The following is a 24,376-nucleotide window of genomic DNA, read 5'->3' as shown; positions in this document are numbered from 1 at the left end:
ATATCTTTCAACTATGCTGTGATGTTTAACATACAATTTCAATCTAATCAAATAGAATCCACAGATTGCGAGTTGAAGATAAATACTTTTACTAAGAGTATTAGTATATTAGTAATTGACTGACCCGGTCTCTCCGGATCTCCCAACAATACTATTTCAAGGGTCAATTTTAGATCAATGTTATGCATTTTCAGCCATTCATGAACCTGAGACCAGAAACAGTCTACCTGAGGGCAATTATTTCTGTATCCTCACAACAAAATCTGCAGAGCTTCGATGATTGTATGCCCTAAATATTCAACATTTTGTTGGTGGCAAGAATTCTATATAATAATTGTAGCTGAAAAACATGAAGTCTTTCGTCGTTTTGTATATCAACTCATACACCCTGTACCATGGAATCGGTACATCAAAAATCTCTTCCCAACTATTTTACGATCTGTATGGCACAGCTGTCAACATCCTGTTCCTCAAATGAAACTGGTATACTTTCCTATTTATGCTATTTTTATTCCTCCACCAGTTTTGATCCTTTTATATTGGGCAGACCAGTTCCCTGCCTCCTCCATTTTTGGGGTAATGCTGTAATCAATTGGTTGTAATCTTGGATTGAGCAGACCTTCCCATACAATTCTAATAACGCCATGAAGTACATAACTCTACCATTCCAATTTACAATATAATTTAAAAACAAAATACCCTTTTCAAACATCTTTCCCATAAATACAGGTATTTTATCAACCAGCACATTTGAATTCAACCATAATATTTGTTCTATCTTTTCAGGGGGATGAAATTGAAATTGTAGCCAGCTCTGCAATGCTTGTTTGGGAAAAAGTTTCATTTTCAATTAATCGAAAATGAGACATGGCAATCTGCACAAAGGCAAAAAGGCAATTTTTAAACAATGGATGAGCTTTTCTTAGTAATCTACTTGAGAACCATTTAGGGTTCAAGTAAAACTTTTGAATAAGTGATGCTTTTAGAAAGAGGTTTAGTGCGTTTATATTTAATAATCTCAACCCACTCAATTCATATTCATTATATAGATAGGCACGCTTTATCTTGTCTGGTTTAGCATCCCAGATAAAGCAAAATATTTTTTGCTCATATGATTTGAAAAACGAATCATCAGGAGTAGGCAGCGCCATAAGTAAGTGAGTAAACTGAGATATGACTAAGGAGTTAATCAGGGCAATTTTTCCGTAAATAGACTGGTATTTACCTCTCCATGGTTGCAGGATCTTGTCCATTTTTACAAGTTTTCTTTTGAAATTCATTGTGGAGAGCTCATTTATATATTTTGTGATATGAATACCAAGACTGTCTACTTCACCGTCAGCCCATTGTATAGGTAAAAACTGCAGGGTAATGTAAAAGTTGTATTTTTTAAAGATCCAATACGTAATATTGTACAATTATCATAATTAGGTTTTAGTCCAGAAAAGTTATCTAGATCTTCAATAAGACATTGCAGGGATCTAGCTTGCGGACTTAATATAAAACTTGAGTCATCAGCATACATGGATACCTTTGTTTTTAAGCCTTGGATTTCTAATCCTCTAATGTTGTTATTTGATCTGATTTTAATAGCTAGCATTTTGATGGCCATAACGAATAGATATGGTGACAGCGGACTCCCTTGTTTAACTCCTCTTGACAATTCAAAACTCGGAGAAGTAGCCGCTATTTACTATTTTATACCTGGGGTTGCTTTACATTACTTTTACCCATTTTATAAGAGAATCACCGAAATTGAAAAAATCCAGGCATTTATAAATAAAATCCAGTCTTTATCAAAGGCCTTTTCAAAATCCGCTATAAATACCAGGCCTGGCTTCTTAGATGTTTCATGTTGTTCTATTATTTCTAGTAGTCGTATATTATCTCCAATGTATCGTTCATGTAAAAAACCTGTCTGATCTGGATGAACAATACCAGGTAAAACCTTTTTAATTCTGAGTGCTATGCATTTCGCTTGTATTTTTGCATCACAACATTGAAGTGTAAGAGGCCTCCAGTTTTTTAGATAGACTGGATCTTTATATTTGCCATCTGGGTCTTGTTTTAATAATAGTGAAATCAGACCTTCCTGCTGAGTACCTGTCAGACTACCATTTCTATAGGTGTAGTTAAAACAATCTAACAATGGAGCTTTGAGTATATCAAAAAAATGCTTGATATACAGTGCCTTGCAAATGTATTCATCCCCTTTGGCGTTTTTCCTATTTTGTTGCATTAGAACCTGTAATTTAAATTGATTTTTATTTGGATTTCATGTAATGGGCATACACAAAATAGTCCAAATTCGTGAAGTGAAATGAAAAAAATAACTTGTTTCAAAAAATTAGAACAAATAAATAACGTAAAAGTGGTGTGTGCATACAGTGGGGAGAACAAGTATTTGATACACTGCCGATTTTGCAGGTTTTCCTACTTACAAAGCATGTAGAGGTCTGTAATTTTTATCATAGGTACACTTCAACTGTGAGAGACGGAATCTAAAACAAAAATCCAGAAAATCACATTGTATGATTTAAGTAATTAATTAGCATTTTATTGCATGACATAAGTATTTGATCACCTACCAACCAGTAAGAATTCCGGCTCTCACAGACCTGTTAGTTTTTCTTTAAGAAGCCCTCCTGTTCTCCACTCATTACCTGTATTAACTGCACCTGTTTGAACTCGTTACCTGTATAAAAGACACATGTCCACACACTCAATCAAACAGACTCCAACCTCTCCACAATGGCCAAGACCAGAGAGCTGTGTAAGGACATCAGGGATAAAATTGTAGACCTGCACAAGGCTGGGATGGGCTACAGGACAATAGGCAAGCAGCTTGGTGAGAAGGCAACAACTGTTGGCGCAATTATTAGAAAATTGAAGAAGTTCAAGATGACGGTCAATCACCCTCGGTCTGGGGCTCCATGCAAGATCTCACCTCGTGGGGCATCAATGATCATGAGGAAGGTGAGGGATCAGCCCAGAACTACACGGCAGGACCTGGTCAATGACCTGAAGAGAGCTGGGACCACAGTCTCAAAGAAAACCATTAGTAACACACTACGCCGTCATGGATTAAAATCCCGCAGCGCATGTAAGGTCCCCCTGCTCAAGCCAGCGCATGTCCAGGCCCGTCTGAAGTTTGCCAATGACCATCTGGATGATCCAGAGGAGGAATGGGAGAAGGTCATGTGGTCTGATGAGACAAAAATAGAGCTTTTTGGTCTAAACTCCACTCGCCGTGTTTGGAGGAAGAAGAAGGATGAGTACAACCCCAAGAACACCATCCCAACCGTGAAGCATGGAGGTGGAAACATCATTCTTTGGGGATGCTTTTCTGCAAAGGGGACAGGACGACTGCACCGTATTGAGGGGAGGATGGATGGGGCCATGTATCGTGAGATCTTGGCCAACAACCTCCTTCCCTCAGTAAGAGCATCGAAGATGGGTCGTGGCTGGGTCTTCCAGCATGACAACGACCCGAAACACACAGCCAGGGCAACTAAGGAGTGGCTCCGTAAGAAGCATCTCAAGGTCCTGGAGTGGCCTAGCCAGTCTCCAGACCTGAACCCAATAGAAAATCTTTGGAGGGAACTGAAAGTCTGTATTGCCCAGCGACAGCCCCGAAACCTGAAGGATCTGGAGAAGGTCTGTAATTAATTACTTAAAAATCATACAATGTGATTTTCTGGATTTTTGTTTTAGATTCCATCTCTCACAGTTGAAGTGTACCTATGATAAACATTACAGACCTCTACATGCTTTGTAAGTAGGAAAACCTGCAAAATCGACAGTGTATCAAATACTTGTTCTCCCCACTGTATGTATTCACCCCCTTTGCTACGAAGCCCCTAAATAAGATCTGGTGCAACCAATTACCTTCAGAAGTCACATAATTAGTTAAATAAACCTGTGTGCAATCTAAGTGTCACATGATCTGTCACATGATCTCAGCATATACCTGTTCTGAAAGGCCCCAGAGTCTGCAACACTAAGCAAGGGGCACCACCAAGCAAGCGGCACCATAAAGACCAAGGAGCTCTCCATACAGATCAGGGTTGGGTTATAAAAAAAAATATCTGAAACTTTGAACATCCCACGGAGCACCATTAAATCCATTATTTAAAAAATGGAAAGAATATGACACCACAACAAACCAGCCAAGAGAGGGCCACCCACCAAAACTCACGGACCAGGCAAGGAGGGCATTAATCAAAGAGGCAACAAAGATACAAAATATAACCCTGAAGGAGCTGCAAAGCTCCACAGCGGAGATTGGAGTATCTGTCCATATGACCACTTTAAGCCGTACACGCCACAGAGCTGGGCTTTATGGAAGAGTGGCCAGAAAAAAAGCCATTGCTTAAAGAAAAAAATAAGCAAACACGTCTGGTGTTCGCCAAAAGGCATGTGGAAGACTCCCCAAACATATGGAAGAAGGTACTCTGGTCAGATGAGACTAAAATTGAGCTTTTTGGCCATCAAGGAAAACGCTATGTCTGGCGCAAACCCAACACCTCTCATCACCCTGAGAACACCATCCCCACAGTGAAGCATGGTGGTGGCAGCATCATGCTGTGGGGATGTTTTTCATCGACTGGGAAACTGGTCAGAATTGAAGGAAATACATGGAAATTCTTGAGGGAAACCTGTTTCAGTCTTCCAGAGATTTGAGACTGGGACGGAGGTTCACCTTCCAGCAGGAAGCATACTGCTAAAGCAACACTCGAGTGGTTTAAGGGGAAACATTTAAATGTCTTGGAATGGCCTAGTCAAAGCCCAGACCTCAATCCAATTGAGAATCGGTGGTATTACTTAAAGATTGCTGTACACCAGTGGAACCCATCCAACTTTGAAGAATGGGCAAAAATCCCAGTGGCTAGATGTGCCAAGCTTACACAGACATACCCCAAGAGACTTGCATCTGTAATTGCTGCAAAAGGTGGCTCTACAAAGTATTGACTTTGGGGGGGTTGAATAGTTATGCACGCTCAAGTTCAGTTTTTTTGTCTTATTTCTTGTTTGTTTCACAATAAAAAATATGTTGCATCTTCTAAGTGGTAGGCATGTTGTGTAAATCAAATGATACACATTTTAATTCCAGGTTGTAAGGCAACAAAATAGGAAAAATGTCAAGGGGGGTGAATACTTTTGCAAGCCACTGTACCTCCACCGGTATGCCATCAAGCCCTGGGGTTTTTCCACACTAAAAGGATTTAATAGCCTCAAAAAGGTTCTTCCTCTATAATTTGGCCTTTATTATTTGGAAAGAATTCCTTACAGTAATCGTCATTCAGTGGGTGAGGATGAGACGGAGAAGAAAACATCTGCTTAAAATATTTAGCTTCCTCTTTTAATTTTTTAAAAATATCAATCGGAGAATCATAGATGACTCCGTCTTCAGTAACGAGTTTCTGCAAATTATTTTTATTAGCGTTCCTGTGTTGGAGATTCAGGAAGAATTTGGTGCATTTTTCTCCATATTCCATCCAGTTTGCTTTATTTTTGTAATAGATTACATTAGATGGTTCTTGAATAAATTCCTCCAGTTCTTTTTGTTTTTCCTCTAACATGTTTTGTATCTCTGTAGTAATATTATTGCTATCTACCTGTACTATTAGTTCATGTATTTCCCTTGTTAGTCTTCTCTCTTTAGACAGAAACTTCTTTTTTTATTATTGATGAATACTGAATTGAATGACCTCTGAAGGTACATTTTAAAAGGTATCCCAAACAATAAGGGGATTTGCTGAATCTATATTGTACTGGAAAAATTCAGTTATAAATTATTTTGTCTTAGTTACAAATAAATTGTCCTCCAGTAAACTTTGATTACATTTCCAATATCCCCATCAACGTGGAAATTCTATAAGAGTTATGTGAAGGCCAATTAGATGATGATCCGATCGCATTCTGTCTCCTATTACAACTTTTTTAACCTTTGATGCAAGAGAGAAAGAGACAAGAAAGTAGTCAAGACGAATAGCTTGATTAAGTCTCCTCCATGTATATCTCACTAGGTCAGGGTTTTTTAGTCTCCAAATATCCACTATTTCTAATGTGTCCATAATATTTGATTTCCTTAAGGGCATGGTAATGATAGTTTGTAGAGTGATTCCCTTTACGGTCCACTGAGGTACTTAACACTGTGTTATAGTCTCCCACCATAAAGATTTGATCATTTGTTGCCTGTAAATTCAATAAATTGGTATAAATATTTTAGAAGAAGTATGGATCATCCTGATTTGGACCATATAGATTAATGAGCCAAATCTGTTTTTCATCCACTTTCATATTAAAAAATATCCACCTTCCTTGCAAATCATTCCTGACTATTTGCACGTTCAAATCAACATTTTTGTTAATTAATATCATCAGACCTTTTGAGATCCTTTGTCCATGATAGAAAATTATTTCACCACCCCATTCCCTTTTCCATGCAACTTCATCTAAGGATGTAGAATGAGTTTCATGTAAACAGTATATGTTATATTCCTTTTCTTTTAGCCTCGTAAAGACTTCTTTTTTTATATAATCTGCTAAAAACGGTTACAATTATAACTGGCTATACTTATTTCACCCCTTAACATAACTAGATACTATTCTGTCTAAATTGACCATAATTAGTGCTTGTAAAGTTACTGCCATAAGAGGTATAATGACGGTCAAAATTAGAGATTTCAAATGTCTGATATTTAGAATTCAAGAAACAGGTTCTAGCAATATTTGTTTTATTCCCTTGCCTGTTTGTCTGTGAGCCAACGCCACAGACGTTAGAAAATTGAGTCAAGATATTATATGTGTAGTAAATCTGAGTAGGTTGATGTGTATGATATTGGATGTGATTTAGTGAGAGTGTAAGATGTCTGGATAAGAGTAAGACTATAATGTGTGATGTCCAAATAAATAATAACCCAGACAATTTGCATGGTTGAGTGTCTATGTGTGTAACATGAAGTGATTATAGCCTTAATATTCAGGATGATAATTGTAATCCATGTCGTATCACCATCATAGTTGCATCATAATTACCTTTAACATCATTTTCATAGAAAAACACATCCCAGCATTTCCATAGCAATTGACTTTTCACATGAAAGAGACCTTCATGAAAGAGACCTTGCATTACTTTAGAGACGGCTTCACTACAGTACAAATAAATCCCGTACAATATGTTATTATTCCCCAATGTCCCTGTTCTGATATCTTCCCCTTGTAAACATGGATAAACATGTAGGCAAAGACATAGAAAATATAGACAAACAACTAACATATTAAATTATTATAACGTTCTCGACAATAGAGAGAGGGGAGAGAGGAAGAGAGAGTGAGAGAAGAGAGAGAGATCAAGTGTGAGTGTGTATGTATGTATGCGTCCGTATGTGTAAGCAAGCATGTAATTGAGTGTGTGTGTGTTCATATCAACTTCACAGTGTTCAGATATCTTTACAGTTCCCATACTTTTTTTTTTCCGTAACCTGACGTCCCAGTAGAATTTAGCACAGCCATGGTGTTATGGAGTTGTCTCTGAAGAGCTGTCCATCTATAAAGAGTTTGTCCACAATGAGAAAGGCACGCTTACCCCTCTCCCTCTGTACAGGATACAGCTTCTGCGACGTTCGTTTATCTCTCAGGGAAATTGGTCATTGAGACCGAATTTGGCCCCTTTAAGCTCCCTTCCCCTGCTTTTGATCAGCTCCATTTGTTGGTAGTGTTCACATTTTGCCATGATAGGTAAGGGACCCTTGGTCTTGTCGCTCCGAACTCCAAGTCTGTGCACTCGGTGGAAAGCCACCTTGTTTACAGTCTATAGAGGAAATTTCAAGGCGGATTGCATGAACTCTCTGATCGCCCCCTCTGGATTATTAGATGCGTCCTCAGGAATCCCAGAAAATACACTGCTCAAAAAAATAAAGGGAACACTTAAACAACACAATGTAACTCCAAGTCAATCACACTTCTGTGAAATCAAACTGTCAACTTAGGAAGCAACACTGATTGACAATAAATTTCACATGCTGTTGTGCAAATGGAATAGACAACAGGTGGAAATTATAGGCAATTAGCAAGACACCCCCAAAACAGGACTGGTTTTGCAGGTGGTGACCACAGACCACTTCTCAGTTCCTATGCTTCCTGGCTGATGTTTTGGTCACTTTTGAATGCTGGCGGTGCTTTCACTCTAGTGGTTGCATGAGACGGAGTCTACAACCCACACAAGTGGCTCAGGTAGTGCAGCTCATCCAGGATGGCACATCAATGCGAGCTGTGGCAAGAAGGTTTGCTGTGTCTGTCAGCGTAGTGTCCAGAGCATGGAGGCGCTACCAGGAGACAGGCCAGTACATCAGGAGACGTGGAGGAGGCCGTAGGAGGGCAACAACCCAGCAGCAGGACTGCTACCTCCGCCTTTGTGCAAGGAGGAGCAGGAGGAGCACTGCCAGAGCCCTGCAAAATGACCTCCAGCAGGCCACAAATGTGCATGTGTCTGCTCAAACGGTCAGAAACAGACTCCATGAGGGTGGTATGAGGGCCCGACGTCCACAGGTGGGGGTTGTGCATACAGCCCAACATCGTGCAGGACGTTTGGCATTTGCCAGAGAACACCAAGATTGGCAAATTCGCCACTGGCGCCCTGTGCTTCTTCACAGATGAAAGCAGGTTCACACTGAGCACATGTGACAGACGTGACAGAGTCTGGAGACGCCGTGGAGAACGTTCTGCTGCCTGCAACATCCTCCAGCATGACCGGTTTGGCGGTGGGTCAGTCATGGTGTGGGGTGGCATTTCTTTGGGGGGCCGCACAGCCCTCCATGTGCTCGCCAGAGGTAGCCTGACTGCCATTAGGTACCGAGATGAGATCCTCAGACCCCTTGTGAGACCATATGCTGGTGCGGTTGGCCCTGGGTTCCTCCTAATGCAAGACAATGCTAGACCTCATGTGGCTGGAGTGTGTCAGCAGTTCCTGCAAGAGGAAGGCATTGATGCTATGGACTGGCCCGCCCGTTCCCCAGACCTGAATCCAATTGAGCACATCTGGGACATCATGTCTCGCTCCATCCACCAACGCCACGTTGCACCACAGACTGTCCAGGAGTTGGCGAATGCTTTAGTCCAGGTCTGGGAGGAGATCCCTCAGGAGACCATCCGCCACCTCATCAGGAGCATGCCCAGGCATTGTAGGGAGGTCATACAGGCACGTGGAGGCCACACACACTACTGAGCCTCATTTTGACTTGTTTTAAGGACATTACATCAAAGTTGGATCAGCCTGTAGTGTGGTTTTCCACTTTAATTTTGAGGGTGACTCCAAATCCAGACCTCCATGGGTTGATACATTTGATTTCCATTGATAATTTTTGTGTGATTTTGTTGTCAGCACATTCAACTATGTAAAGAAAAAAGTATTTAATAAGATTATTTCATTCATTCAGATCTAGGATGTGTTATTTTAGTGTTCCCTTTATTTTTTTGAGCAGTGTATAAGATTTTCATAAGTAAATACAGGCAACTATATTGATAAAAGTCACCTTGTCCGAGAGAGATTTACACGGTTACCAAAACGTCACGCTGGGTAAGCCTACACGAAACGCATCCCTTATTTTATGTGTTTCTAAAATCCACAATAGATGATAAAATGAATGGTGGAAAACGATTGGAACCATTTCTGTGTTTGACCGCTAGGTTTTATGAGTATTATGACTCCTACTGTAGTAGACTATAGACCTCCTTTATCTTTTCTCCGTAAAGCACATGGATGTATGTAAAATGGTTAAGCAAAAACGTGGGATTTTGTCATATATGCGAAAACGTAACATTAGTAAGTATCTTAGTCAAGGATACGATGATCATGGAATATTGGCACTCTACAATTGAGACAGACCAAGTGAAGAGGAACAAAAGTAAACCTAGTATTTGGAGGTTTAAAGGAAAACTCCACCCAAAAACGATCTTTTGGTATTTGTTTAATTAGTCCATTGTTGAAATGGTCGCAAAATGTTTTGTTTGTCAGCAATCACGTTACATGAATAAGGATATTTCATATTTCAAGTTTAGAACCCATCAGTCCCCCCTTTTGAACATTACCTCCATACTGTTCAACATTATATAAGCTTGGAATGACTTATAAATGAACAAAAAATAAAACATTCACATTCACAGTTGATTATTAAGTTTACACCACCGAGACTTATGGCCTCTTGTTCTATAGTCACACTATGCGCACTCTTATTTCCATAATGACATTGCAGCTGGAGCTTTTGACTTTCTCCATTTCCTCCTTCGGTTCCTAAGAGAGTGATAGCACAAGACTTGAAAAGCAAAAAGAAACAAAACATGACAAGTATTAATAATGTACAGTTGAAGTCGGAAGTTTACATACACCTTAGCCAAATACATTTAAACTCAGTTTTTCACAATTCCTGACATTTAATCCTAGTAAAGAATCCCTGTTTTAGGTCAGTTAGAATCACCACTTTATTTTAAGAATGTGAAATGTCAGAATAATACTAGAGAGAATTATTTATTTCAGCTTTTATTTCTTTCATCACATTCCCAGTCGGTCAGAAGTTTACATACACTCAATTAGTATTTGGTATCATTGCCTTTAAATTGTTTAACTTGGGTCAAACGTTTCGGCTAGCCTTCCACAAGCTTTCCACAATAAGTTGGGTGAATTTTGGCCCATTCCTCCTGACAGAGCTGGTGTAACTGAGTCAGGTTTGTAGGACTCCTTGCTCGCACATGCTTTTTCAGTTCTGCCCACATATTTTCTATAGGATTGAGGTCAGGGCTTTGTGATGGCCACTCCAATACCTTGACTTTGTTGTCCTTAAGCCATTTTGCTACAACTTTGGAAGTATGCTTGGGGTCATTGTCCATTTGGAAGACCCATTTGCGACCAAGCTTTAACTTCCTGACTGATGTCTTGAGATGTTGCTTCAATATATCCACATAATTTTCCTTCCTCATGATGCCATCTATTTTGTGAAGTCCACCAGTCCCTCCTGCAGCAAAGCACCCCCACAGCATGATGCTGCCACCCCCGTGCTTCACGGTTGCATTGTGTTCTTCGGCTTGCAAGACCCCCCTTTTTCCTCCAAACATAACAATGGTCATTATGGCAAAATAGTTCTATTTTTGTTTCATCAGACCAGAGGACATTTCTCCAAAAAGTACGATCTTTGTCCCCATGCACAGTTGCAAACCGTAGTCTGGCTTTTTTATGGCGGTTTTGGAGCAGTGGCTTCTTCCTTGCTGAGCGGCCTTTCAGGTTATGTCGATATAGGACTCGTTTTACTGTGGATATAGATACTTTTGTACCTGTTTCCTCCAGCATCTTCACAAGGTCCTTTGCTGTTGTTCTGGGATTGATTTGCACTTTTCGCACCAAAGTACGTTCATCTCTAGGAGACAGAATGCGTCTCCTTCCTGAGCAGTATGACGGCTGCGTGGTCCCATGGGGTTTATACTTGCATACTATTGTTTGTACAGATGAACGTGGTACCTTCAGGCGTTTGGAAATTGCTCCCAAGGATGAACCAGACTTGTGGAGGTCTACAAATTTTTTTCTGTAGTCTTGGCTGATTTCTTTTGATTTTCCCATGATGTCAAGCAAAGAGGCACTGAGTTTGAAGGTGGGCCTTGAAATACATCCACAGGTACACCTCCAATTGACTCAAATTATGTCAATTAGCCTATCAGAAGCTTCTAAAGCCATGACATCATTTCCTGGAATTTTCCAAGCTGTTTAAAGGCACAGTCAACTTAGTGTATGTAAACTTCTGACCCACTGGAATTGTGATACAGTGAATTATAAGTGAAATAATCTGTCTGTAAACAATTGCTGGAAAAATTACTTGTGTCATGCACAAAGTAGATGTCCTAACCGACTTGCCAAAACAATAGTTTGTTAACAAGAAATTTGTGGAGTGGTTGAAAAAATAGTTTTAATGACTCCAACCTAAGTAAGTGTATGTAAACTTCCGACTTCAACTGTACCTGTATGGAGCCAGCACATGGACACTTGCAAGATTATGTGATGGAGTCCAGACTGACTGGGCCATGATGCTGAAGTCTCTGAAGGGAGAGGGACCTTGCACTCAGCAATAAAATTATACAAGACACATCTATTAATTATCATATTTTGTTATTATTGAATCGAATGGTACTATCAATGGGGGGGATATGGGACACCATACAGGAAGGTATAACAACTGCCATGTTTGGCAAGGTAGCCCCAGTACCACCTGACAAAATGTTGATAGGTACGGTATCTATCGGCTGGGAATGACAATACAAGATGAAAGACGAGCGTAATATTTGCACATTGTTATATTAGCAGTCCAGAACACTGCTTCTACAATATTGTTTGAAGGATGGTTTATTCTACATGGAACTGTTACACTTGAAAGGTATCAAAACACTTTGTTTAGAATATCTACATAAGTTCAGCAATTGCATTCTTCTCATGTAGTCCCCTGTAGCTCAGTTGGTAGAGCATGCGCTTGCAACGCCAGGGTTGTGGGTTCGTTTCCCAGGGGGGCCAGTATGAAAATGTATGCACTCACTAACTGTAAGTCGCTCTGGATAAGAGCGTCTGCTAAATGACTAAAATGTAAAAATGTAATATTACTCTGTAGGCTACTCAGTACCTGAAGAGTACCATCCTCCTGCATCTCACATCTGCCTGTAGTTATTGAACTCTGCCTGCTGGACCCATGGGTTGAGGCAAACTCTGTCATATCCCCTCCTGCCTGCACCTGTCCAGAACCTGTAATACATTACATAGATGGAAGGGACTTCATCACCCACTGGAGACAGAACCTCACCCAGAGAGCTGTGCATGTCAGTGTGTTAGACAGCCAAATCCTTAGATTTGGGCAAATAGACCATAGAAATAGAAATGCCATTCTAGCGCTGGTTAGACAGCTGAAGTTGTACTCTACACACGACTGATTTTGATTTGTTAGGTACCGTAGTCTGGAAAGTTTAGGCATAGTGTCTTTATAAGCACATTAAAATGATATTTACAGCAGAAAATGTTTTGTCTTTGTAACACGAACACATCCATCGATTTTTGGTTGATGTAACAACACTCAAGCTGGGCGATGTTTTTGCAATGTCCACATGTAGCCTACACCTGTAGGGATATTAGTTCTGGGATTTGTCTCCCGGGAAAGATCTAACAGCAGACATAAGGAGCAACGAGAAGAGACAAAACTAGCCAGTTATACAGTGAGGGAAAAAAGTATTTGATCCCCTGCTGATTCTGTACGTTTGCCCACTGACAAAGAAATTATCAGTCTATAATTTTAATGGTAGGTTTATTTGAACAGTGAAAGACAGAATAACAACAAAAAAATCCAGAAAAACGCATGTCAAAAATGTTATAAATTGATTTGCATTTTAATGAGGGAAATAAGTATTTGACCCCCTCTCAATCAGAAAGATGTCTGGCTCCCAGGTGTCTTTTATACAGGTAACGAGCTGAGATTAGGAGCACACTCATAAAGGGAATGCTCCTAATCTCAGCGTGTTACCTGTATAAAAGACACCGGTCCACAGAAGCAATCAATCAATCAGATTCCAAACTCTACACCATGGCCAAGACCAAAGAGCTCTCCAAGGATGTCAGGGACAAGATTGTAGACCTACACAAGGCTGGAATGGGCTACAAGACCATCGCCAAGCAGCTTGGTGAGAAGGTGACAACAGTTGGTGCGATTATTCGCAAATGGATGAAACACAAAATAACTGTCAATCTCCCTCGGCCTGGGGCTGAGGAATCAGCCCAGAACTACACGGGAGGATCTTGTCAATGATCTCAAGGCAGCTGGGACCATAGTCACCAAGAAAACAATTGGTAACACACTACGCCGTGAAGGACTGAAATCCTGCAGCGCCCGCAAGGTCCCCCTGCTCATATACAGGCCCGTCTGAAGTATGCCAATGAACATCTGAATGATTCAGAGGAGAACTGGGTGAAAGTGTTGTGGTCAGATGAGACCAAAATCGAGCTCTTTGGCATCAACTCAACTCGCCGTGTTTGGAGGAGGAGGAATGCTGCCTATGACCCCAAGAACACCATCCCCACCGTCAAACATGGAGGTGGAAACATTATGCTTTGGGGGTGTTTTTCTGCTAAGGGGACAGGACAACTTCACCGCATCAAAGGGACGATGGACGGGGCCATGTACCGTCAAATCTTGGGTGAGAACCTCCTTCCCTCAGCCAGGGCATTGAAAATGGGTCGTGGATGGGTATTCCAGCATGACAATGACCCAAAACACACGGCCAAGGCAACAAAGGAGTGGCTCAAGAAGAAGCACATTAAGGTCCTGGAGTGGCCTAGCCAGTCTCCAGACCTTAATCCCATAGAAAATCTGTGGAGGGAGCTGAAGGTTCGGGCTGAAGGTTCGAGCCAAACGTCAGGCTCGAAACCTTAATGACTTGGAGAAGATCTGCAAAGAGGAGTGGGACAAAATCCCTCCCGAGATGTGTGCAAACCTGGTGGCCAACTACAAGAAACGTCTGACCTCTGTGATTGCCAACAAGGGTTTTGCCACCAAGTACTAAGTCATGTTTTGCAGAGGGGTCAAATACTTATTTCCCTCATTAAAATGCAAATCAATTTATAACATTTTTGACATGCGTTTTTCTGGATTTTGTTGTTGTTATTCTGTCTCTCACTGTTCAAATAAACCTACCATTAAAATTATAGACTGATCATGTCTTTGTCAGTGGGCAAACGTACAAAATCAGCAGGGGATCAAATACTTTTTTCCCTCACTGTATAATACTGTGTTGTAGGACAGCTGAGCTGACTGAAGACTACGGGCATTCAACTTTCAGTAGGCTAGTTGATATTGTTTCCACGGTAACATGTATTTACATAAGGTAATGAAACGTTGAAACTAAGTTGCAAGCTTCTTTCGTAGCACATGACACACATTCCAGACACTGACGAAATAAACCCTTGCTCACCAGAAGAATGTCATAAATGATAGAATGAATCATGGCCATGGGAAGATGTTTTGGGGTGGGGGTCCTTTTTGCCTCAGTGGATCGAAGTTAACGTGTTCTGCCCGATCTCAAAAGGATTTGGCGATTGGTGTGTAGGCTATTTGGCGCGCGTAAAGTTAGGCCTTAAAGCTTAGGCTTACGCACTTATGACATAGCCTAAAAATAATGAAAGCAAAACCTCAACCTCCTCCCAGCTGCCCACTGCACTGAGGCTAGGAAACACTATCACCACCGATAAATCTGCAATAATCGAGAATTTCAACAAGCATTTTGCTACGGCTGGCCATGCTTTCCACCTGGATACCACTACCCCGGCCACCAGTACTGCACCCTCCGCTGCAACTTGCCCATGCCCCCCCCGCTTCTCCTTCATACAAATTCAGACAGCTGATGTTCTGAAAGAGCTGCAAAATCTGGACCCCTACAAATCATCTGGGCTAGACAATCTGGACCCTTTCTTTCTAAAACTAGCTGCCGAAATTGTCGCAACCCCTATTACTAGCCTGTTCAACCTCTCTTTCGTAACGTCTGAGATCCCCAGAGATTGGAAAGCTGCCGCAGTCATCCCCCTCTTCAAAGGGGGTGACACTCTAGATCCAAACTGTTACAGACCTATATCCATCCTGCCCTGCCTTTCAAAAGTTTTTGAAAGCCAAGTTAACAAACAGATCACCGACCATTTCGAATCCCACCGTACCTTCTCCGCTATGCAATCCGGTTTCCGAGCTGGTCATGGGTGCCACGCTCAAGGTCCTAAACGATATTATAACCGCGATCGATAATAGACAGTACTGTGCAGCCGTCTTCATCGACCTGGCCAAGGCTTTCGACTCTGTCAACCACCGCATTCTTATTGGCAGACTAAATAGCCTTGGTTTCTCAAATGACTGCCTCGCCTGGTTCACCAACTACTTCTCAGATAGAGTTCAATGTGTCAAATCGGAGGGCCTGTTGTCTGGGTTCAATTCTTGGGCCGACTCTTTTCTCCGTGTATATCAATGATGTCGCTCTTGCTGCTGGTGACTCTCAGATCCACCTCTACGCAGACGACACCATTTTGTATACATCTGGCCCTTCATTGGGCACTGTGTTAACAAACCTCCAAACGAGCTTCAATGCCATACAACACTCCTTCAGTAGCCTCCAACTGCTCTTAAACACTAGTAAAACTAAATGCATGCTCTTCAATCGAACGCTGCTGGCACCCGCCCACCCGACTAGAATCACTACTCTCGACGGGTCTGACCTAGAGTATGTGGACAACTACAAATACCTAGGTGTCTGGTTAGACTGTAAACGCTCCTTCCAGACTCACATTAAGAATCTCCAATCCAAAGTTAAATCTAGAATCAGACCTATTTCGCAACAAAGCCTCCTTCACTCATGCTGCCAAACATGCCCTCGTAAAACTGACTATCCTACCAATCCTTAACTTCGGCGATGTCATTTACAAAATAGCCTCCAACACTCTACTCAGCAAATTGGATGTAGTCTATCACAGTGCCATCCGTTTTGTCACCAAAGCCCCATATACTACCCACCACTGTGACCTGTACGCTCTTGTTGGCTGGTCCTCACTACATATTCGTCGCCAAACACACTGGCTCCAGGCCATCTATAAATCACTGCTAGGCAAATCCCCGCCTTATCTTAGCTCATTGGTCACCATAGCGACACCCACCCGTAGTATGCGCTCCAGCAGGTATATCTCACTGGTCATCCCCAAAGCCAACACCTCCTTTGGCCGCCATTCCTTCCAGTTCTCTGCTGCCAATGACTGGAACGAATTGCAAAAATCTCTGAAGCTGGAGACTCTTATCTCCCTCACTAACTTTAAGCATCAGTTGTCAGAGCACCTTACCGATCATTGCACCTGTACACAGCCCATCTGAAATTAGCCCACCCAACTACCTCATCCCCATATTGTTATTTATTTTGCTCATTTGCACCCCTGTATCTCTATTTGCACATCATTTCTTTCACATCTATCATTCCAGTGTTAATACTAATTGTAATTATTTTGCACTATGGCCTATTTATTGCCTTACCTCCATAACTTGCTACATTTGAACACACTTATATATATTTTCTGTTGTATTTTTGACTTTATGTTTTGTTTTACCCCATATGTAACTCTGTGTTGTTGTTTTTATCGCACTGCTTTGCTTTATCTTGGCCAGGTCGCAGTTGTAAATCAGAACTTGTTCTCAACTGGCTTACCTGGTTAAATAAAGGTGAAATAAAATAAATAAAAAATGTAGCCTACAGATATAAATTGCACAAGATGTATTTATTGTTTTCTCTTTATTCAAACCGAATGCCACCCACCCGCCTTCCATCCACACAATATTTAATGACCTTAAACCCGCCCTCCCTGCAGATATAATCGAGGGACTGTGAGTCAGTCAGGAGGGGAGGTCCTCAACTTCAAAACTTAGTTCTCTCCATAGCAAAGTTAGCTTAGCTTACCTCACTGTGCTCAATACTGCACTTTGTTGTGATTGAATGGAAAAGACACACCCACATCAAACCACACCCCCAAGACAACTCTTGTTTGCCTTCTGTCAAGGCAGCTAGCATTTCTTAATGAGCACTGTGGAAAAACGAGGCCAAATCGGGAAGTGCAGTTGACCTTTAAGCTCTTTGATAGGCTGATACAAATTTGTTACAGGAAATATTCAAGGCCACCTGGTAAGGTAAACATAGGGCTAAATGTGCAAGCTTATGTAATGGGACAGCTAGCATGTAGCCTTTGATCACATGCCACTACGTCAACGATTTTAATTGGTTGATGCTTAAACTTCACCTTGAACTTAAGCTTTTTCTAATGTTCGCATGAAAGTATTTTCTGAAGTGTGTTTATTATCTGTGTGTGCGTGTGTATGTACCTGAGGGAGTGTATGTCTGTGTAATCTGTATCAGGTCTCTTCCAGGAGGAGGAGGGTCCAGAGGTGCTGCTGGTGAAGGAGGAGGTGTGTGAGGAGGGTCTGGGGAACCCTGAGGGGACCATGGTCATGGAGGACAACCAGACTACATCTCCTCCTGAACCCACAGAGGAACCAGCTCAGCAGCACAGGACCACACACAGTCTCACTGAGGTGATCCCACTGAACTACTGTCTGAATGGTATTAGGTCAGGTCCCGTATCCACAAAGCCTCTCAGAGCAGGAGTACTGATCTATAATCAGTTTAGCCTTTTAAATCATAATGAATAATATTATATGGAAAGATCCTAGATCAGACTCCTACTCTGAGACTCTTTGTGGATACAGGCCCAGGTCTTGATTGCTTTTGTCTTAAGTGTGAGACCATGTCTTTGAATGATCAAACCATGAAAGAGTGTCAAGTAATCAAATCAACTAACATGTTTGCATAGTACTCACCTAATTTCCCAATCAGAAGATGCTCCATAGCAGGGTGCTCATATCAGATTTCTTGATCCAACATCTTCTCACTCTGTATCTCTTCAAGTCAGTAGACCTGGAGGATGGGAAGCCTGATCTGCTGCTGGTCAAAGAGGAGACAGTAGAAGACGGGCCAGAGAGCATTGGTCTGCTGAGTGGACTGAAGATTAGGGAGCAAGGTAAGGAAGAAATACATATAGCCTACATACAGTAATAGATCTTCAATGGGAATAGTGATACGCCTGGCTATTATTTCTTTCTTCATTTTCTTTATTCACAAAATGAAATAAATACAACTTATAATGTATGAACTTGACCAGGTAATTGAAAGAAAAACTGCATATGTAGAGTTCTCTGCCATGTTTGTAAAGTCTTTTTTCTAACCTCTTCCTGCAGGTGGATGGTTGGAGGCTAACAGAGGAGACTGGGCAGCCATCTTGGATTTCCAGACCCAGACGGGTGCAGCCAAGGGCCTAAGGGACAACATCACTGAGCAGGCCAGGACCAGAGGCGATATAATGGAGGTCAGTGGATGGGACAGCATCTTCACCTCTGGGCTGGGGAACAACACTGTTAACCACAACCAGAAACAGACAGTTGAACACAAAACAACATCCAAACTTAGTCTCCATGACAACATACTGGCTGAGACCAAGGCGAGGCGTAGAGTGGGTCTGCAGGGATGGGAGGTGTCCATATGCGGTGTGAGAGAACAGACACAGACCCAGCTAGCGATGCTCCGTCCTGCTCCTATAGTTGTGATTCAGAGAGACTGATGGTGCCTCAGGTTAACCCCCTAACAGGTGCTGCCTTCAGCCTGCCTTCTATAGGATCTATCAACTGGAACTGACCCTGCGACAAAACAGACACTCCCTGGCGTTCATCCTCCTCACACTCTCTTAATGTTAAATCAGACCTCAAACATTGCCAGTGCCTCAACACTAAATGGCTACACAAGCCCATTGATACATTTTTTATTTTATTTAACCAGGAAAAGCACATTGAGACCAGAGTCTCTTTTACAAGGGATACCTGGCCAAGAAGGCAGCAACAATCAATACATTATAGAATTAAAACATACAACAATACAATACAGTTCAACAACATGATCCAGCCTTAAAAAAAGCATTTACACTCCTCTGTAATGACAGTAGTAGTAATTATATCAGTAGATCCGGTGGCAAAGAGAAGCGCTTCCCATGTTCGTTCTGTGGGAAAGCCGGTGGAGATCTCAGAGGATGCACACAGGGGTGAAATCCTTCAGCTGTACACAGTGTCATATGCGCTTCGCCCAGGCTGGTCACCTGAAGAGGCGCCAAAGGGTCCACACAGGGAAGAAACCCTACAGCTGCCCCCAGTGTGAGAAGAGGTTCTCCCACCAGCTGAAGATGCATCTGAAGGTCAACATGGGAGAGAGGCCATTCGCCTGTGGGAAGAGGTTCTCAGAGAGAAGCTACCTCAGAATAAGAATCACCTTTATTCGCCAAGTACATTTAAACATATTCAGTCAGAATTGTACTTGGTGATATGGTGCTGCTAGTGATAGACAACATTTAGAGACAGAATACAGACAGCTGAGTTTAAATCAAGTTTACATACATTATATACAACTAGGTAGCGTGAGCATAGAGCTATAAGAGATTGAGCAGATATACACATATACAGTGGGTATACGGTTGATATACAGTGGATGTACAAATTTACAGTATGAATATATCCAAATGCAGATAGATGAACAGAGTGCAAATGCAGTATAGTGCAGTTACAGTACAAACAATATGTAACAGACTTTTTAGGCTTATACAGAGCATTCGGAAAGTATTCAGACCCCTTGACTTTTTCCACATTTTGTTACGTTACAGCCTTATTCTAAAATTGATTTTTTTTAAATAATCCTGATCAATCTACACCCAATACCCCATAATGACAAAGCAAAAAGTTGTTTTTGTTTTTTGTTGCAGATTTATTACAAATTAAAAACGGAAACATCACATTTACATAAGTATTCAGACCCTTTACTCAATACTTTGTTTAAGCACCTTTGGCAGCGATTACAGCCTCGAGTCTTCTTGAGTATGATGCTACAAGCTTGGCACACCTGTATTTGGGGAGTTTTTCCCATTCTTCTCTGCAGATCCTCTCAAGCTCTGTCAGGTTGGATGGGGAGCGTTGCTGCACAGCTATTTTCAGGTCTCTCCAGAGATGTTCGATCAGGTTCAAATCTGGGCTCTGGCTGGCCCACTCAAGAAGATTCAGAGACTTGTCCGAAGCCACTCCTGCGTTGTCTTGGCTGTGTGTTTAGGGTCGTTGTCCTCTTGGAAGGTGAACCTTCGCCCCAGTCTGAGGTCCTGAGCACTCTGGAGCAGGTTTTCATCAAGGATCTCTCTGTACTTTGCTCCGTTCAGCTTTCCCTCGATCCTGACTAGTCTCCCTGCCGCTGAAAACCATCCCCACAGCATGATGCTGCCACCGCCATGCTTCACCGTAGGGATGGAGCCAGGTTTCCTCCAGACGTGACACTTGGCATTCAGGCCAAAGAGTTCAATCTTGGTTTAATCAGACCAGAGAATCTTGTTTCTCATGGTCTGAGAGTCCTTTAGGTGCCTTTTGGCAAACTCCAAGCGGGCTGTCATGTTCCTTTTACTGAGGAGTGGCTTCCGTCTGGCCACTCAACCATAAAGGCCTGATTGGTGGAGTGCTGCAGAAATGGTTGTCCTTCTGGAAGGTTCTCCCATCTCCACAGAGGAGCTCTGTCAGAGTGACCATTGGGTTCTTGGTCACCTCCCTGACCAAGGCCCTTCTCCCCCGATTGCTCAGTTTGCCCTGGCGGCCAGCTCTAGGAATAGTCTTGGTGGTGGGAGGTGGCAGCCAATGTCAGTTTGCCCTTGCAGCGGGCAGACGCAGACCCAAACCAGACGGTGATGGAAGAGATGAGAATGGACTCAACGATTGATGCGTAAAACCGGATCAGGCTTCACTGGGTTTTTTCAGCTGCCGCAAGTAGTACATCTGCTGGTGTGCATTCTTGGTGACCGCTGTGATGTTGTCCTCCCACTTGAGGTTGTGGGAGATGATGGTCCCCAGGAATTTGAATGATTCAGCCGTGCTATCAGGATACACCAGCAGAAAATGCACACGGCCCATGTATAAAGTATAGTGAGTGGCATGTAATATAGTACTAGTTAGTTCTTTGTAGTTAATTCTGTTTGTTTTGGATGTAGTAGGGAACTGGTTGAGCTGAACTGAGGAAAGAATGAGTATGATGAGGCAGAGTAGATGATATGGTGATGGTTGGTGTGATGGTGTCTGTAAAAATGCTTCACTGATGAAGAGTGACAACTATGTCCCTTTAGGTTGATATTGGTATTTTATAGTGAGATAATGATAGTGCCTGAATGCATGTTTACTTGACATGAAGCAGTGATGTGTGTAATGTTGAACCTTTTCCAAAGTATTCAAAAATGTATTTTATTAAAGCGAGGGTACCAGATTTACGGAAAAGGTAAAGTGTTACCATAGTGAAAAAAGTTATTGTCTTGTGCATTAAAATACTGTACTTCTTGTTTTGTGAGTGTATGACCATTTTGTTTAAATTAAATACAAAATTGACTGTGCTGACTGACTTGATTATTTTTGTATCATTGCAGGGACTGAGTTTCCCTTAATCGAACCAAAACATTATACTTAATTATTGAATCAACACATATGGATAAAAAAAATTATAATAATCCAATGGCTCCATATTGTTAGGTACTTCAATCACAGTCTTAGAGATGGGCTTGACTGTGGTTAACATTTATAATATCATGTCATGTTTCTGTGTGTACAGCAAAACATTCTCATATAAACCTTTATGCTCTTCTGTACAATTTGTTTTCACAGTCTGCAGTCCATGAGGACCTGCTGATATCGGGTGTTGCTGGCGGGAGAGACTTGACCTCTGAAGCGGCTGGTCACAAACCCTGGCCCCAGATGAGAAGTCTGGATCAGGAGCCATCGCTTTTCCTTCCCGAGTCGGAACCAGGACCGAACCACAAGGAACAGATTCTCCACCACCACACAGAACACAACCAGTGGACAGTTGGACTGAACAATCTCAGTCCTGGTGATCATCAGAGCGATAGAGACTCCAGTCAGGGAACAATGGCTAGAGGTCAAGCAGGGAGCTCAAAGACTAACCACCTAAGGGTGCTGGATCCAGCTTCTACCTCCTCTGGTGTCATTGGGTCACAACGTGGGAGGCTGAGCGTTAGGACCGATGCAGACAAGCCATATGCCTGCCCCACGTGTGGGAAGCGCTTTTCTGAGGCAAACTATGTGAAGAAGCACCAGACCGTTCACACCAAGGAGAGGCCCTTCAAGTGTAAGCTGTGTTACAAAAGCTTCTCCTTCCTGACAAACCTTATCAGACATAGGAGTGTCCACAACGAGGAGAAATTGTAGCAGTGTGGCTTGAGATGTACGCAGGGGTTGTCCGGGAACTATTCTTTAGCTGAAATATTATAGTTATCATGTGAAGTGTACTGGGGTAAAAAATATATATATATTACCAAGGCTGCGTTTAGACAGGCAGCCCAATTCTGATATTTTTCCCACTAATTGGTCTTTTGACCAATCAGATCAGCTCTGAAAAAGATCTGATGTGAAAAGATCTGATGTGATTGGTCAAAACACCAATTTGTGGAAAAAACATCAGAATTGGACAGCCTTAGTCCCTCAGTTGAGCATCTGGGTACGCTCACATTATCACATGATACAGACTTGTTGTTTGGTGTGCTGGCATATCCAAAACACTGTCGTTTTATTGAAGTGTAACAATATATTTCATGTCTGAATTTGGTTTTGCCTATGTCATGTTCGTAGCAAATATATTTTTTTATATATGGTATAGCGCATGGTTATGTTAAGCTTGTGTGCGGCTGCTCGGCCATGGAAACCCATTTCATGAAGCTCCCAACGAACAGTTCTTGAGCTGACGTTGCTTCCAGAGGCAGTTTGTTACTCGGTAGTGAGTGTTGCAACCGTGGACAGACCATTTTTATGCGCTACACGCTTCAGCACTCGGCAGTCCCTTTCTGTGAATTTGTGCGGCCTGCCACTTAGCGGCTGTGCTGTTGTTGCTCCTAGACATTTCCACTTCACAATAACAGCACTTACAGTTGACCGGGGCAGCTGTAGCAGGGCAGACATTTTACGAACTGACTTGTTGGAAGGGTTGCATCATATGATGGTGCCACGTTAAAAGTCACTGAGCTCTTCAGTAAGGCCATTCTACTGCCAATGTTTCTCTATGGAGATTGCATGGCTGTGTGCTCGATTTTATACACCTGTCAGCAACGGGTGTGGCTGATATAGCCGAAGGGGTGTCCACATACTTTTGTATATATAGTGTACCATGCAGACAGTATTTTACATTGGGCTCACCTCAGTGAGACTGTGTGTGGTCCTGTGCTGCTCAGCTGGTTCCTCTGTGGGTTCAGGAGGAGGTGTAGTCTGGTTGCCCTCCATGACCATGGTCCCCTCAGGGTTCCTCAGACCCTCCTCACACCTCCTCCTTCACCAGCAGCACCTCTGGACCCTCCTCCTCCTGGAAGAGACAGGTGATACAGATTACACAGACATTCACTCCCTCAGGTACGTACACACACACACAGATAATAAACACACTTTCAACATGGAGTGTTTACCCATCCACACTAGTTTGAGTCCTATACTGTAGTTACAGAATGACTTCATTGTTGTTTAAAACCATCATGGTGGACATAAATATGATGTTGTGGGTAAATGTGAGTCAGTTATGATAAGTCAAAAGTCATCATCAGACAAACCTGACTAAACTATTTTGATGTGTACAGTAGGTGTTTGTTAGTGTGTGGGTATGTACAGTGCATTCGCAAAGTATTCAGATCCCTTCACTTTTTCCACGTTTGTTAGTGTCTGTA

General features: G+C 42.2%; 1 protein-coding gene across 1 annotated transcript; it reads left to right on the top strand.

Annotated features, from left to right (window-relative positions):
• Positions 1-18,038: 18,038 nt before the first annotated feature.
• Positions 18,039-23,847, top strand: LOC311110306 (uncharacterized protein; the record flags this gene model as incomplete). The annotated part of the gene is made up of 4 exons (XM_084188842.1): positions 18,039-18,128; positions 18,502-18,613; positions 18,831-18,958; positions 22,317-23,847. The coding sequence occupies 4 exons, from the start codon at positions 18,039-18,041 to the stop codon at positions 22,875-22,877; spliced, it is 891 nt and encodes a 296-aa protein (XP_084044968.1). The 3' UTR covers positions 22,878-23,847.
• Between the last annotated feature and the right edge of the window lie 529 nt (positions 23,848-24,376).

Source organism: Coregonus lavaretus (assembly GCF_964263955.1).
Source record: "Coregonus lavaretus genome assembly, contig: SUPER_35_unloc_3, whole genome shotgun sequence".
In the NCBI taxonomy this organism is placed as follows: Eukaryota; Metazoa; Chordata; class Actinopteri; order Salmoniformes; family Salmonidae; genus Coregonus; species Coregonus lavaretus.
The sequence above is the reverse complement of the archived record's forward strand: the minus strand, read 5'-3'. Positions and strand labels throughout refer to the sequence as shown.